A 17,767-nucleotide genomic window follows, 5' to 3' on the forward strand; every position below is an offset into this window, starting at 1 on the left:
AAATCTGACCAAACAAGAGTCTAGTAGGCATCCCGGGGTTTGACATTTTTTTAAAAACAAAATGATAAATTATAATATAATAAATAATTATAAATAATTATAACAAATAATAATATAATTATAATAAAAATTATTCAATAATGTAATCAAATCAAAATCACTGAAATTTGCTCAGTTGCAGAATTGTCGCTGTCATTACTTTTATTTTTTTATGACGAATTTCCCCACAAATCGCTATCGCTCAATTCTGCAAGTGATTATAATTTATTATCGCTGTTTTTTAGCTGATCTAAAACCATTTTTGACATAAAGGGACACTTTTGGTTGCTATGGACAATCTACAGTTTGCAGGCAGAAAAAAATGTTTTTATTATATAAAAGAACATGCAGGGCACTGGACAGACCACTAGGGACAAGGGGGGTGTGTTTTTTTTACATACAGTACTGTAATCTATAAGATTACAGTATACTGTATGTAAGGTGTTTGTTTACGTTTTTGAATTTGGCGCCGATCTCCGCTCCCGTGCGTCGTAACGTCGCAGTGAACGGAGATCGGCGGCACAGGAGGACGCTGTGTGAATCGAGCGAGGTCCCGCTCGCTCACACAGCGCGGTGACATCGCTGGATCCAGGACAAGGTAAGCCAGCGCACGCTGCAGGCTCTGCATATCTACCCCGAGCGTGACTCGGGGATACCGATCGCAGCAGAAAAAATCCAACCCGAGTCAAGCTCGGGGTTACCGCCAGGAGGGTTAAAAAAGATATAACGATCTTCTCTAAAAAGGTTTTTCACATCAATAGTGAGCAAATATCTTAAAAATATACTTCACAACGATATTTTCTCGACATGTTTCGCCAGAATATTGCTTCTTCAGCAGACAATTTTTTTTGTACAGAGTATTCACTGCAAACACAAGAAAAAAAAACACAGTAAACAATGGGGCTCAAATGCCCCTAATGGTTCATTTCACAAAATACATGGTACATAAAATATATGTATTTTGTGAAATGAACCATTAAGTGGCATTTGAGCCCCATTGCTTACTGTGTTTTTCTTGTGTTTGCAGTGAATACTCTGTACAAAAAAATAGTCTGCTGAAGAAGCCTTATTGTGGCGAAACATGTTGAGAAAATATCGTTGTACAGTATATTTTGAACATATTTGCTCACGATTGTTGTGAAAAACCTTTTTAGAGAAGATTGTTATATTTTTTTTAAGGTTTGAAATAAAATGTGTTATATTTTAGAATATGCAATAGTGTATTATCTTGATTTGGGCACCTTAAAATTCCCTATTCCCAATATCTTAATGTAGTTTTCATTCATTGGGATGTGGTGCCTTGCTCCCCATATCCTTGGCTGATAAATGTTATATTTTGACGAGTAGTAATGTTTGAATGTGTCACCTATTTTATGGATTTATTCAAGTTGAGGTCCAGCAAACAGCTACATGACCAGTTGCAACATATATCAGGCAACTGTTTTACCAGACGATTTGTATTTCTCTGCATCCTAAAGCTTTGGCTGATTAAGAGTGTATGCAGACACTCTGCAGTGCGCTTGTTCTTGCACTCCATCCACATCTTTGCGCACGCTCTGTCACCTTGTAGAGAATTGTCTGCAGGGGTGGACTGACAACTCATGGGGCCCCCGGGCAATAGAAGATTATGGGGCCCCCGGGTTTACAAATGGCCACCACGCCAGGAGGCATTGCATAGGCGGGGCAGCTAAAATCTCAGGATTTTCACATCAAAAGCATGTCGGTTTTGGACATATCAGGGACAGATGTAAAAAAAACAGATTTTTACATACTGTCCCTGGTTTTATTGAGCCTGGCAACCCTGATGGGGCCTCCTAGTGGCATGGGGCCCTCGGGCAGTGCCCGAGAGTCCCAATGGTCAGTCCGCCCCTGATTGTCTGATGTATAACATAATGACAACTCACCTGCCTGTACAGGGCATGCAAATCTCACATGGCTGGTCTGGAGGACAGAAGGTTCCCTTCTTGCATTGGCAGACGGTGTTCTTATTGATGATACAGTGGGACACTTCTTCCTGATCTGTAATGACACAAAGATAAAGTACATTGAAGGTTCATGTGTTCTAGAGCCTACCTGCGATCATACCTGTGATAATTTTTTCATTTCAGTCCTGATTTATATACAGCATACCTGTGTTTATAGGTTCAGTCCTGATTTACAATACAGAATATCTGTGTTCATAGACCCAGTCCTGATTTATATACAGCATATCTGTGTTCATAAGACCCAGTACTGATTTATATACAGCATATCTGTGTTCATAGATTCAGCCCTGATTTACACATAACATGTATTAACCTGTATTTATAAGCTCAGCCCTGACTTATATATAGCATACCTGTGTTTAATCAGCAATTGCTGACCTAGTTATAAATAAATTCAAATTTCCTGGCTGTGAAGCTAAGAGAAATTTCAACACCAAGTACTGACCCACTACACATATAAGGATTAGTTCTGACTTCACTGGCTGCATACTTGTTTTGGGTGCATTGACCAAAGCAAGGAGAGACGAACACTGGCCATGTTGATTGTTTTATATACCGTATTTTCCGGCGTATAAGACGACCCCCTAATTTTCCAGGAAAATTTTTGATTTTGGGATATACTCACTGTATAAGACTACCCCCTTCCTACTAGTCTTTCTGGAAGCTGAGGGGGAGCCAGAACCGCTGACAGAAACAGGCTTTTTCAAATCTCACTGTGCCATTACATTACATGCCCAGACTGTGCCATTACATTACATGCCCAGACTGTGCCATTACATTACATGCCCACAGGGATGGACTGGCCATTGGGACTACAGGGAGTTTCCCGGTGGGCCGATGGCTCAGTGGGCCGGCTTCAGTGACAGCGGAACGCCGCCCCCCTCTGCTTCTTTGTCTCTCCCTTCCCGCAGTGCTCACCTCCTCTCCCTCAGCTCACCTGGGGGGGGGGACAAAGAAGCAGGGGGAGGACCAGAGGAGCAGGGGGGATGACAGAGGAGCATGGGGGAGGGGACAGACAGCTGACTCAACAGCTATGGCCTGGGAGTTTCTCACTTCTGCCTAATCTTGTCCCATAAGGGGGGCACCGAACTGATTCTTTGCCCCGGGAGAAATAATGTCTAGCTTCCCCACTGGTACTGCCAATAAGAGTACCAGTACCAGCCGTTCTACTCTAATAAAGTAGATTGGCTAGTGAAGGAGGAGAGGGGGCTTGGGTGGCCGGGGGGGGAGGGGCAGGAGTTGTCTGGCCGCCATGGGAGAGACCTGTCAAAGTGGGCCAGTCTGGATGAAGTCCAGGGCCAAATTTCTGTCCCAGTCCAGCACTGCATGCCCAGACTGTGCCATTACATTACATGCCCAGACTGTGCCATTACATTACATGCCCAGACTGTGCCACTGTGCCATTACATGCCCCCACATTGCCACTGTGCCATTACATGCCCCCACATTGCCACTGTGCCATTACATGCCCCCACATTGCCACTGTGCCATTACATGCCCCCACATTGCCATTGTGCCATTACATGCCCCCACATTGCCATCACTTGCCCCTCACTGTGTCATCACTTACCCCCACTGTGCCTGAACTTGTTGCCCCCCCCCCCAGTGCAATAACACTCACTTTTTTTTTTCCAGCGGTGACAGCCCCCCATGCTGCGAGCGCGAGCGTGAATGATTTCAAAGCCGCGCCTTCTCTTCAGAGTGTTCTGTGATAGGCGGCACACAAATTTTCCCAGCAGCGCCTCTGTTCTGTTTCCGCCTATCACGGACGTCTTCTCATCTCGTCCGAGGATGAGAAGGCATCTGTGATAGGAGGAACACAGAACAGAGGCGCTGCTGGGAAGATTTTTGTTCCTCCTATCACAGAACACTCTGAAGAGAAGGCGCGGCTTTGAAATCATTCACGCTCGCGCTCGCAGCATGGGGGACTGTCACCGCTGGGAAAAAAAAAGTGAGTATTGAGACCGTACCCGGCGTATAAGACGACCCCCGACTTTGGATGCATGTTTTTGCATCCAGAAAGTCGTCTTATACGCCGGAAAATACGGTATGTACTATCTATGTTTATTTGTATACATGGGTATTTTGCTCTCTCTGTGTGTTTTGTTTGCCTATGACTATATTTGGGGTCTTCCCCTATATTTGGTGTCATTTTTTTTTCCTTTCTCTTCGATTTTTTCTTTTTTTTTTTACAGCATATTGGGTTGATTTATCAAAGGCAAATCCACTGTGCACTTGGAAGTGCAGTCGCTGTAGATCTGAACGGAAGATTTGAAATGAGGGGAAGCTCTGCCGATTTCTATCATGTAATCATGTGCAAGTAAAAATGCTGTTTTTATTGTCCTCATATGTCCCCCCTCAGATCTACAGTGACTGCACTTCAAAATGCACTTGCATGGCACAGTGGATTTGCCTTTAGTAAAAAAAAAAACAACGTATTTTGCGAAGAATTCTAAATAAAGTAGAAGAAAAAAAAAAAGAGAGAGCAATACATGCAGGCACCTCACAATTTACAAGCATCACTGTATTAGTTTTAGAGACAGGCTCACATTAAAGTGGAAGTGCACCCAAAATTATGTGTTGCGTTACGGCTTCATTGCCCAGCCCCCTACTGCGCATGCGCGATTGGTGTGACGCATCATAACTGGTCCCCACTCTCTCCTGGGAACAGTGTGTTTCCCAGAAGACAGCGAGGGGGGGGGGGGTTGGGAAGTGGCGTGGGAGTCTTTGCCCGGATATGAATGCAGATACCTGCCTCACAAGCCTTGCTGTGATTCAACATCCCGCCATTACCATGTGATTAAAGGGTGGGGTTGACCTTTATTTCATGAATCATGCAACAGGGTAGTTATACATTAATTGCTATAGTTCTGTGCAGTTTTACTTTGATAATTAAGGAGATTACTGGTGTGATGTGACGACTTTTTATTGAAAGTTTCTTTGCAACGTCTTAAAAGAGCTTTTTAATTTCTTGTCACACTAAATGCAGTTTTATGCAACACCCACCCTACCACCTATGAACACATGGTTTAGCTCCAACCGTGCTCATTTTCTGTAGAGCTTCACGATTAATTGTCAAGAATCATTATCACAATTTTTTCCCTTTGCGATCTTGACAAAGTATTTCCCGATCTTTCTATGCAGAGAATTCTCTCTGCTCTGCTGAAGCCACAACTGTGAGGCCCCGTACACACCATAGAATCCATCCGCAGATAAATCCCAGCAAATGGGTTTCTGCGGATAGATCCTATGGTGTGTACACGCCAGCGGATCTTTTTCCGCGGATATATCTCCCCTGGGATGGATTCCAGCAGATCGGATATTTGCTGACATGCACAACATATCCATCTGCTGGAGTCCATCCCAACGGATGGATCCGCTGGTCTGTACAGACTCACCGAATCCATCCGTCCGAAGGGATCCCCCGCATGCGTCGTAATGATTCAACGCATGCGTGGAATTCCTTATATGACAGCGTCGCGCACGTCGCCGCGTCATAATAGCGGCTACGGCGCGACACGTCATCGCCAGAGGATTTCGGCGCGGATTTCAATGCGATGGTGAGTACACTCCATCGCATTAAAATCTGCTGAAATCCTCGAGAGGATTTATCCGCGGAAACGGTCCGCTGGACCGTATCCGCGGATAAATCCTCCCGTGTGTATGGGGCCTTAAGTGCGGGCAGTCTGCCAAGAATCAGAACATTCTTAATCAGTGGAACTTTAAGCCTAAACATTGTAACAATTTGTCCTTTACATCAAAGGAATAGACTTCTGTGTGTAAATGAGGAAAGTTAAACCACTTAAACCAGGGTTTGACAAATTTGCTTGGAGTCTAGGAGCCAGCTAAAAAAGTTAGGAACCAGATACGCGCCCCGTCCCGCCGAGCTTGCACGCAGAAGCGAACGCATACGTGAGTAGCGCCGGCATATGAAAGCGGTGTTCAAACCACACATGTGAGGTATCGCCGCGATTGGTAGAGTGAAAGAAATTCTAGCCCTAGACCTCCTCTGTACCTCAAAACATGCAACCTGTAGAATTTTTTAAACGTCACCTATGGAGATTTTAAAGGGTAAAGGTTTGTCCCCATTCCATTAACGGACGCAATTTTGAAGTGTGACATGTTGGGTATCAATTTACTCAGCGTAACATTATTTTCACAATATAAAAAAGAATTGGGCTAACTTTACTGCGGTCTTATTTTTGAATTAAAAAAAGTGTATTTTTTCCCAAAAAAGGGCGATTGTAAGACCACTGCGCAAATACGACCGCCATTTTATTCTCTAGGGTGTTAGAATAAAAAAAAAAATATATATATATATATATATATATATATAATGTTTGGGGGTTCTAATTAGAGGGAAGGAGATGGAATTGAAAACACAGGGGAAGCTCCATTAGTCTTGTCATGCCAACGGCCACCACAAGATGGCACCAGATCACAGAAGGAAGCATAGGCCTGTAGAAGGCCGCAAAGCCGCGGCCTCAATTACTGGCCGGCGCAGCTTGACGTGATCACGTGGCGGGGGAGGTGGGGGCGCACGGAGACACAGGATGGGGTCGCAATTGCGACCTGGCGCCCAGACTTCATCGAGCCCTGACTTAAACACTAAACCTTTTTCTGACATTTGTTGGTTTCAAGTTAAAATCTTTTTTTTTTTTTTTTGCTAGAAAATTACTTAGAAACCCCAAACATTATATACTGTATGTATTGGCATATAACACTCACTTTTTTACCCTTAAAATAGATACTAAACTGTGCCTGCGTGTTATACTCAGGGGCTGTGTAAAGTTTTTTTCATGAAACATTCCTCTTAAAACTAGGGTGCGTGTTATACACGATAAATACGGTATATATATATATATATATATATATATATATATATATATTTAGTAGAGCCCCCAGAGCAGTACTGTATTATGGCCTAGGCCGACAAGGCCCAGGCCTAGGGCGGCACTTTGCGGGGGGCGGCAAAAAAGCCTGTCCCCCTGTCCTCATCCCATCCTGTCCCTCTGTCCTCATCCCATCCTGTCCATCTGTCCTCATCCCATCCTGTCCCCCTGTCCTCATCCCATCCTGTCCCCCTGTCCTCATCCCACCCTGTCCCTCTGTCCTCATCCCACCCTGTCCCTCTGTCCTCATCCCACCCTGATCTCTCTGTCCTCATCCCATCCTGTCCCCCTGTCCTCATCCCATCCTGTCCCCCTGTCCTCATCCCATCCTGTCCCCCTGTCTTCATCCCATCCTGTCCCCTTCCCACCCTGTCCCCCTGTCCTCATCCCATCCTGTCCCCCTGTCCTCATCCCATCCTGTCCCCCTGTCTTCATCCCATCCTGTCCCCTTCCCACCCTGTCCCTCTGTCCTCATCCCACCCTGTCCCTCTGTCCTCATCCCACCCTGTCCCTCTGTCCTCATCCCACCCTGTCCCTCTGTCCCCCCTCCCACCCTGTCCTCATCCCAGGCCTAGGGCGGCACTTTGCGGGGGGCGGCAAAAAAGCCTGTCCCCCTGTCCTCATCCCATCCTGTCCCTCTGTCCTCATCCCATCCTGTCCATCTGTCCTCATCCATCCTGTCCCCCTGTCCTCATCCCACCCTGTCCCTCTGTCCTCATCCCACCCTGTCCCTCTGTCCTCATCCCACCCTGATCTCTCTGTCCTCATCCCATCCTGTCCCCCTGTCCTCATCCCATCCTGTCCCCCTGTCTTCATCCCATCCTGTCCCCTTCCCACCCTGTCCCTCTGTCCTCATCCCACCCTGTCCCTCTGTCCTCATCCCACCCTGTCCCTCTGTCCTCATCCCACCCTGTCCCTCTGTCCCCCTCCCACCCTGTCCTCATCCCACCCTGTCCCCATCCCACCGCGTCCCCCTGTCCTCATCCCACCACGTCCCCCTGTCCTCATCCCACCGCGTCCCCCTGTCCTTATCCCATGAAAATGACAGGGCGGGTCTTAAAAAGGAAGGGGTGTAGTCTTGACAGGAAGGGGTGCGTCATAAAGTAGGGGGTGTGTGAGTTTCGTCAGGCCTAGGGCAGCACAAAACCTATATACACCCCTGCCCTAAAGAATAAAATGGTGGTTGTTGCAATATTTTATGTCACACTGTATTTGGACAGCGGTCTTTCAAATGCAATTTTTGGGGGAAAACATTACTTTAATGAATAAAAAAATAAATAAATAACTGGTAAAGTTAGCCCAATTTTTTTTTTTTATTACGTGAAAGATTTTACGACCCGAGAATCGTGATCTTTATACTAAGCAAAAAAAAAAAGTGATTCTCATTTTGGCCAGAATCATGCAGCTCTAACTGAGCCTTTAAAATCTGCTACACATGTACTGATTTACAACTAACATCATGGAGGTGTGTACACTGTCAGCACTGATTACACAGAAATGTTATAGGAGATATTCAGAAACTACAAATGAAGGTAAAACAGCACCTTTTCTATCAAAAACAGAAACCAAACATGGGAACCTAATTATTGTTACAGTTAAAGATGAAATGCTCTATCTGCACTAAGGATCATTCAAGATGAATGAAGATTTGGAAGCAGCAGATTCACTGACATTCAACTCCCATTATTAATAGAAGAGTGACACATCTCTGGTCCAGACAGCGATGGAACAACTCCATAGGATAATGTAGGTTTACTTGGAATGATTCTGTCTCTGGAGACATGCCACTATTGAGAGCACTGCCAATGTGACATTAGACTAAGCCATAGGTGTGCGCAGCCTATTGCATTAGGGTGTGCACTCCAAAGCCCAAACACACACTACTGATCACTCACGGTGTTCATTCATAAAGGGAAGGGGCCAGTAAATTACCTATTTACTGGCCCCTTCCCCACTCCTAAAACATCCCAGCAGCAACTGCCAATAGAAGAGGAGGGAAGCTGGCAGCGCTGCGGGGGGAAGATGGGAGCCTGGGCAGTAGGAGAATCTGTGCTGCACATGGTGATTAGGGTGTGCCTGGGCACACCTGGCACACCCTGTGCGCACGCCTATGGACTAAGCGCATCATCTCAAGGTTCTGCAACTGTCACACAAGCAGGAAGCTCAGTTCCTTGTTCTCTATTCCTGGAATGTCTGAGAACTTGAATTCTTTATAACAGCAGGACATGCATAATAAATGTTGCATTTAAATTTGTGTTTATAAAGATAGTACTTACCCTCACGGCATGTGTCACATCTAAGGCACTCCGACAACCCCGACGCATATTGGCTGAAAGTACCTTCCACACAAATCTCACATGTTCCCCTTGTATAAGGAACAGTACAATCGTCTTTGACATAAGTACCTTCAAAGAAAAAAAAAAAAGGTTTTAGTCAACATTGTGATCAATTTATAAGAGCTGGTTGATTACTCAGAAACAAATCTCTACTGGATGACATGAACAGTGAAGGGAAAAACAGGACAGAATCGAACACCTTATACCAAAAGTGTATTTGTATATGTGGCAGCTCTTAGGATACTCAGTGGAATATACTCCCCACATATTCAACCTGTTAATATGTTTTATATGGCGTGGGGATACCTTCCGTCCACAGGGGGCTTTTGCCCCAATACTAGTTATTCTCTGTTTTCTCTCTTGTATACATACATTGTGCATATGGGCCATTGCTGCTCGCTGCCTTTTTTTTTTTTTTTGGTTTGTTTTTTGTTTTCTTTTTATGCTCAATGCTAATTGCTTGATTCTTTTGTATTGTGAACACTTTGAATGAAGAATAAAACAAGAAAAAAAGTGTATCCGTATTAATAATGTTTGTTGTCTTTCTTTCCACGCCAGCTGTGTCCCACTGTGAAGATTTTCCTTCACTTCCTGTCCCATAGCCAAAACAGGAAGTGAAGGGTAACCCCTCATAAGTGAGGGAATATGTGGTTGTCACCAGAATTGGAAGATTTCTTCCTTTTTCTTTTTTGTACTGTATATTTTCCTTCAATAAAGCACTCCTGATTGTTAAAAAAATATTTGGAAGATTTCACTGTTATGCTTCGTACACACGATCATTTTTCTCGACGGGAAAACTGTGAGGAGAGCTTTTGGCCACGTGTATGCTCCTCACAGTTTTTCCGATAGGAAAACTACCCAAAAACTGCCAAAAAAAAAAAAGAGAGCCAGTTCTCTTTCTCTTTCGTTCATGGACGGACAGAGCAGCTTTGACTTTAGGGTTATGTACCTTTTCTCTAGGAGAGACTAGGCAGACAAAAACAGCACTTTTAGTGTTAAAAACACTTTTAGTACAGCACCTGCCAGGGGGCGTGTCCCCCGGGTACATCCCACTCTCTGGAATCATCCAGCCTCAGTTTTCATCTGCCTAGCGTCAGGAGAGCTTGGCCTTTTACATAAACTTGTCCAATCAGACAAAGGGGCTCCAAGAATTCCAGGTATGGTACATTTTCATTTTATGTTTTATTTTACAGTGGTACAGCCTGGAATAATGTAACTATGTATATACCGTACCTGGAGATCCTTCCCGAGAAGCTGGAAATCACTGTAGTAGTAAGCACCACCACTCCAGTGACCCCACTTACTTCCAGGTCCCGAACTGAGCAGCCAGCCTGATGCATTGTAAATACAGGAGGTTGGCCGCACGGCACAGGCACCATTCACAGAATGCTTTGCATTCTCTAAATTCATGCAAATCGTTCTCTGCTTGGACGAGTTGGAGAGGCGGAACAGTGATGTCATGTTCTCCACCTTGTCCAACAGAACCTTTGCCTAACAGTCAAATATATCAAAATCATTTGTTGCAGCTGGCTTTTTTCTAATGTCTATGGAGAAACTAAAGGGGTACACAAGGCAGCAGGGTAGATATAAATCAACAAATATATATATAAATTATCAGATTTTTTTTTATTTAAATCGATTGTTTTGATTTTCACAAAATGTATTTTAATAAAATGCTTCTGGAGTAAAAATCTATCTAAAGATAGTTTTCAATTTAAAATACTGCATGTGCTGGCGTATAAGACTACCTTCTACACTTAAAAAAACTGGCCAAAAATCAGGGGTCGTCTTATACGCCGGGTCAGCTGCTCGGATGCCTGCTGGATGTGCAGTAATACTGTATATAGCTTCGGCTACATACAGTATATACCGCTTAGCCAATCCCGGTGAGCTATGTATTTTAATGAATACAGAGCCTGCTCGGATTGGCAGAGGTTGTTACTCCAATCCGATCCGAGCAGGCTACATACAGTAACCTGCTCGGATTGACTTTGAGAGTCAGAGAGGTGTGGGCTAATGATGTTACAGCCTCTGCCAATCTAAGCAGGCTTAATAGCATTGCTCACCGTGATTGGCTCCAGCAAGAAGGAAGAATATGGCTCCAGCTCCAGCAAGAATGAAGAATATGGCTCCAGAAGGAAGAAATATGAAGCGTCGGAAGCCTCAGAAGGGGGGGTCGTCTTATACGGTGAGTACAGGCAAAAAATCTTGAAAACAATGTAAAATTAGGGGGTCGTCTTATACGGTGAGTACAGGCAAAAAATCTTGAAAACAATGTAAAATTAGGGGGTCGTCTTATACGCCCGGTCGCCTTATACACCGGCAAATACGGTACATTAATAATTTAGTTTATTCAGCATGAAATGGAGCTTAGTTACGTAGCATGAGGCTGTATATTCTGCAATATTTTAATTTTTGGTAAACTCATTCAATGAATCCAAGCTCTGCAAACTGAGATAACATGAACTGCATTGTCAATGTCACAGTAACCATGAGATAAAACAAAGTTCAGGAGTATTCCTGTATCCCATTGTTTTGCAAATCTATGTACACTAAAAACTGTATAATTGAAACGGTTCTGATATCGCTGTTTTTCTAACCTGACAGCTTATTATTCTAAACCGGAAACCTTCATTTTGTTTGCAAATATTAAAGACTAGCTGAATACCCGGCGTTGCCCGGTCTTCCTATCTTAACCTTTTGGGGAGGAAAATCATAGTAATATAAATATACTAGGGCTGTGCAAATTAACTTTTAATTAATCGATTAATCTATAATTTTTTTGATCAATCAAAATCTTTTTGATCGATTAAAATTATTTTGATTGGTACTCACCTCTCCGCCGGCTTCTGGGCCTTCAGGGAGTTCCGTCGGAGATCCAGTAACGTCACGGACACCGGTGGGGGTTGCCGTCTACATCTGAAGGGCTCCTTTGCTGTGCCTTCATATCTGCATGTCGGCGGGACCTTACTATCTGCCACACGCAAGGGCTGTTACACTTCCCTCTATCACTTCCCTCTATCAACCTGGGATTCTACAGCCATCCACTGGGAGTTGTGATAGTTCCCTTCATGGGACATCTACATGCCGACGGACTGATGTTAACCTCTCCTCATCGGGATTCAGCAGTGGTATCGTTGTACACATTTTATACCAGTATTATACTTAGCTACATGTTTTTATGACTGCTTTTGGTACCGTTTGGTATTACTCGCACCATTTTTACAGTTTATGTAGCTACATCGATTTTATCTCCAGTGCAATATTTATTTTGTTACCTACTTGAAGACTATAAAAGTTTTAATGCTATTCCCATCGAGCGCTGCCTTTGTGTGTTTTTTGTATCCTGCTAACCATTTTTCCAGTTGTTGGTAGCTGCACTGGGAATCAGCCTGCAAGGAGATCAGCTAAAAGTAGTTGGATCTGTATGTGCGTTATAATTAATCGAAATTAGTTGATTAATCGATTTTAAAAAAAAACGATTAATCGAACAGAAAAATTTTGATCAGTAACAGCCCTAAAATATACCCATCTTTTATATAAGGGTGTAGGTAATGGTTAATTTAACTGTCATATATTTTTATTTGGCATATAAGTAATATGTGTACCAGGTATTATTGAAATATCTCCAGGCGTACAGAAGTTATGTGGGAACATACATTTCCCATTGATTTGCATGGGACTTTAAACAAAAACCCTGACCCTCACAAATGGGGGTAGTTAAGGGATAAATTAACTATCCTATAGTTTAAGTGGACATATAAGTAACATGTGACCAAGTGTTATCGAAATATCTACAGCCGTTTGAAAGTTATGAAGTAACATGTATTTCCCATAGAGTTGAATGGGACTTTAAAGAAAAACCCCGACCATGGCAAATGGGGGTGGGTAAGGGTTAAACCACCTATCCTATGTTTGTTGCTGACATATAAGTAACATGTGTGCCAAGTTTCATGTTAATATCTTTAGCCGTTTGGACGTGATGCTGGAACATACATACATACATACATACATACATACATACATACATACACACACACACACGTTGAGTTTTATATATATAGATTCTAACTACCAGCAAGAATAAGTCCTTACATTTAAAGAGCCCCTTTCATTTCAGATCCATCACGGCAGCGCCTGTTAGCGGGCATCCACTCACCTGCTGCTGCCATGTCCCTCACCTTGTTGTGTGACTGCCGCATCGCCAGCCGCCACATTAATGTGAATGAGACTGTGGGTAAGTCAACAGCGGATCAGAGGAGGAGCCACTGCCAGACAGAAATAACAGTTGCTCTTAAAAAATTATGATTTAAATAGAGTCGATTCAAACCAAGCCTTTTTACTAGTGATTTAAATCGTGATTAAAATCGACTTGATTTAAATCAAATCCACCATGAAAGGCAGAATGACAATGAGATTTGTAGAAGTGCGTTCCTTTCTTATAAAAAGTGATAAAAGAGACAAAAACCTGTTAATCAACTGAAAAATAGTATTTATGCCAAGTGCGCCTCCCCGGCATCCCCTAAACCCAGGGTGTATCAGCATGCGAATACCAACTAAAACCTCTCCCAAGTTAAATCTCAGGTATTTCTCAGGTATGTCCTATAGACATTTTTCTATAGACCTAAGGTGCATGCATTACATTGTTGGGTGTGGATCTGGTAAACCGAGCAATCTCTGTATTCTGGGTGCTTGAGTAATGGAAAGAAGAAATATGAGTCCATGTACCGTCATTTATGGGCCTAGCAAGATTGGAGAAAAAATAATTAAAGGGGTTGTAAAGGTTCGTTTTTTTTTAAATAGGTTCCTTTAAGCTAGTGCATTGTTGGTTCACTTACCTTTTCCTTCCATTTCCCTTCTAAATGTTTTTTTTCTTTGTCTGAATTTCTCACTTCCTGTTTCTCCTCAGTAAGCTTGCCCCCATCATCTGGCTGGAGGTTAGTCAGCCAGAACAGCTTACTGAGGAGGAACAGGAAGTGAGAAATTCAGACAAAGAAAAAAAAACATTTAGAAGGGAAATTGAAGGAAAAGGTAAGTGAACCAACAATGCACTAGCTTAAAGGAACCTATTTAGAAAATAAAAAACAAACCTTTACAACACCTTTAATTGCGTTACCCACACTTTTAAAGAGGAACTAAACTCTCCTATATTTTACAGCTAAGGAAGCTGCCATGTTAGCCTTTATTTCATTTTCAGTTGCCATGGTGCTGCACATGTGATCAGCTACGACATCAGCCATTTGATGAATTGACAGTTTGGTTGAGAGCATAAGCACACTACTATAGTCATCATTCACGCCATGCCTTGAAAAGTAACTGTTTTGTTAACCCCTTGCCAACCAGCCATCGTCATTATAATGTGGCAGGTCAGCACGATCCCGCAAACCGTCGTAAGCAGGATAGCAGGCACGATTGTTGCACGAGAGCCAGAACAGAGATGTGTGTGTGTGTGTGTAAACACACACATCCCAATTCTGTGAGGAGAGAGAGATTGTGAATTCCTACGAGGTAGGAACCATGATCTCTCATATCCTATAGTCAGTCCCATCCCCCACAGTTAGAACACACACATAGGGAACACAGTTAACCCCTTGATCGCCCCCCTAGTGTTAACCACTTCCCTGCCAGTGGCATTTACACAGTAATCAGTGCATTTTTATAGCACTGATCGCTGTATAAATGCCAACGGTCCCAAAAATGTCTCAAAAGTGTTCGATATGTCCGCCATAATGTCACAGTCCCGATAAAAATCGCAGATCGCCGCCATTACTAGTAAAAAAAAAAAATGCCATAAATCTATCCCCTATTTTGTAGACGCTATAACTTTTGCCCAAACCAATTAATAAACGCTTTTTGTGATTTTTATTACCAAAAATATGTAGAAGAATACATAATCGGCCTAAACTGAGGAAAAAAATTGCTTTTTTTTATAAAAAATGGGGGCTAGTTATTACAGCAAAACGTACAAAATATTGTGTTTTTTTTTCAAAATTGACGCTCTTTTTTTTGTTTAGTGCAAAAAATAAAAACCGCAGAGATGATCAAATGACACCAGAAGAAAGCTCTATTTTGGACATCAATTTTGTTTGGGTACAGCGTCGCATGACCATGCAATTGTCATTTAAAGCGACGCAATGCCGTATCGCAAAAAATGGCCTGGTCATTGAGCAGCCAATCCTTCCAGGGCCGAAGTGGTTAAACAGTTAAATCGATGGGTTTAGTTTCACTTTCAAAAGAAAACAAGTAACTACAATCTGATTGGCCCATAACGGCAAAACTACCTTCCGCCACTGCACTATGCATCCTGTGCAAATTATGAAATTATAGTCTTGATATAAACTTTCCTCCAATAGGAAAACGCCCAGAGAGAGGTGTGCGATTTACATTCATGCTTGAAGCCAAAATTAGCAATAACAAGTTTGAAAAATTTAATACACAGTTAATTCCAATCATTCTAATCTAGGTGGCAAGCACTCTCATAAAGCACTAGTGATCCAAAAATACCCAGTTCTTCGAGGTATGGGAGAGCATATGACCTTCCCCATTCCTTCCAAAAGTTGGTGTTTGGGCCTGAGTTGCCAACTGCATCGGACCAGTTTCCGCAGACATGTTCGGTCGTGTGTAGGGCCGACCGGACAGTTTCCCGGCCTAGCGGACAGGTTTCCAGCGGACAAAAGTTTCTTAGCATGCTAAGAAACTTGTCCGTTGGAAGCCTGTCCGTCGGACATGTCCGATGGTCAGTACGACTCATCGGACATGTCCGCTGGCCCGAAATCCCACGCATGCGTCGAAGTGATTCGACGCATGCGTGGAAGCATTGAACTTCCTGGTGCGCGCACGTCGCGGCGTCATCGTCGCCGCCATGTCACCGCGTATTCTGTCCACGGGGAATTTGGTCTGATGGTGTGTACACACATCAGACCAAATGATCCCAGTGGACATGTCCAATGAAAACGGTCCGCAGACCGTTTTCATCGGACATGTTGGGTGGTGTGTACGAGGCCTAACAATGAACTTCTTTTTTGCTCCCTTTTGGTCTTCAATACCGGACAGTTTCGCCCCCTTCCTGCCCAGTTTTTCAGATTTTAGCACTGTCACGCTTTGAACTACTCAGTCATGCAACACTGTACCCAATAAAAAATGTTTTGCTTATTGGTCGCTGTGCGGCGACATTCTTAACCCCAGTTATGTGCCTGTTATTATATTGGATCGTGTAGACGGTTCATACTTGTTATTATCTGCACTGAAGCAGTAGGAAACCAAAGGAAAGTTGACCTGTGCCTTGTCTACTTGTGTCTCCTCATGCTGCGACATGTGGCTCTGTATTCTGTAAGAAATGTACTCCTTCTCTTTCTTATTTTCAATAAAAAGTTACTTGATAAAAAAAAATGTTTTGCTATATAAATGAAAAACTACCAAACATTAAAAAATAAACAAACAAAAATATTTTTTTTCTGAGTTTTAGTTACAATACTTTGCAAATAAATAATCTTTATTTATAAATTTAAGCCAAAATGTATTCTGCTTCATTTATTTGGTAAAAAATAACCCAGATCAGTGTATATTTAGTTTGTGTGAAAGTTACAGCATCCACAAACTATGTTTTATATATATATATATATATATATATATATATATATATATATATATATATATATATATATATATTAAAAAATGTATCAATCCTGATGTACTGACGGCTCATTTCTTGAGGCCCTAAAATGCCAGGAAAGTAAAAATATCCCCCAAATGACCCTTTTTTGGAGAGAAGACAGTCCAGGGTATTTAGTAAGAGGCATGGCAAATTTTAACCAATTTAAAGTCTTTTTTTGTATCTGTTCAATAAGTGCAAAAAATGCCTGATGATTTTGTCAGAAGCTGATAACTTCCTGTGCTTTCTTCCTGTACATAAGGAGGGTTATGGAGATGAGGAATGAGGGAGGAGATGGGTTGAGGTGTGTTTGTTTGCAATTTATTAGAAATTAAATAGTCAGGGCTGGTACAATGTGCTTGGTAATTCAGAGCCAAAAAAGTGTTGTCATATCATGGAGGAAGGTAGGAGCTTGCTATATTTCTGGAACACCAATGTAATCTTTCTGTATGTGCAGCAAGTTTGAAGTTTAACTAAAGACAAAACACAATTTTCACCAACTTCCTCTTTTGGCTATGGGACAGGAAGTGAAGGGATATTTCCCCTGTGGGACACAGATGGCAAGCAAAGTGACAGGGGTTATAACCCTCCCTGACTCTATCCAAAACTTACACTTTATAGCACATGGGGGATGTCCTTATATTGAAAATATGTGTTTTTTTATTTGTGAGTGAGTGAGTGAGTGAGTGAGAAACTTATATAGTGCAACACATGCAAACTGAATCGCCTCTGGGCGCTTAGTATCCATATGTCATATGCTTTACCTCAACAGGTAAAAATTTGGCGATCAGCTGGAGTGACGTGACCATGCGGCAAGCGCACATCACAGGAGGCATTTTTCGACGGGAGATTTCATGGACACTA

At 42.8% G+C, this 17,767-nt stretch overlaps 1 protein-coding gene across 2 annotated transcripts in view; it reads right to left on the bottom strand.

Moving 5' to 3' along the window:
• Positions 1–17,767, bottom strand: part of LOC120933151 (tumor necrosis factor receptor superfamily member 10A-like) — a 55,246-nt gene that overhangs the window by 11,611 nt on the left and 25,868 nt on the right. For both annotated transcript variants that reach the window (XM_040346179.1, XM_040346178.1), the window contains exons 3-4: positions 9,193–9,321; positions 1,944–2,058 (exon numbers count right to left, since the gene is read on the bottom strand). In XM_040346179.1, coding sequence (XP_040202113.1) covers positions 1,944–2,058; positions 9,193–9,321 — 244 coding nt within the window. The remainder of the gene's footprint in view (positions 1–1,943; positions 2,059–9,192; positions 9,322–17,767) is intronic.

This window comes from Rana temporaria, chromosome 3 (assembly GCF_905171775.1).
Source record: "Rana temporaria chromosome 3, aRanTem1.1, whole genome shotgun sequence".
NCBI lineage: Eukaryota > Metazoa > Chordata > Amphibia > Anura > Ranidae > Rana > Rana temporaria.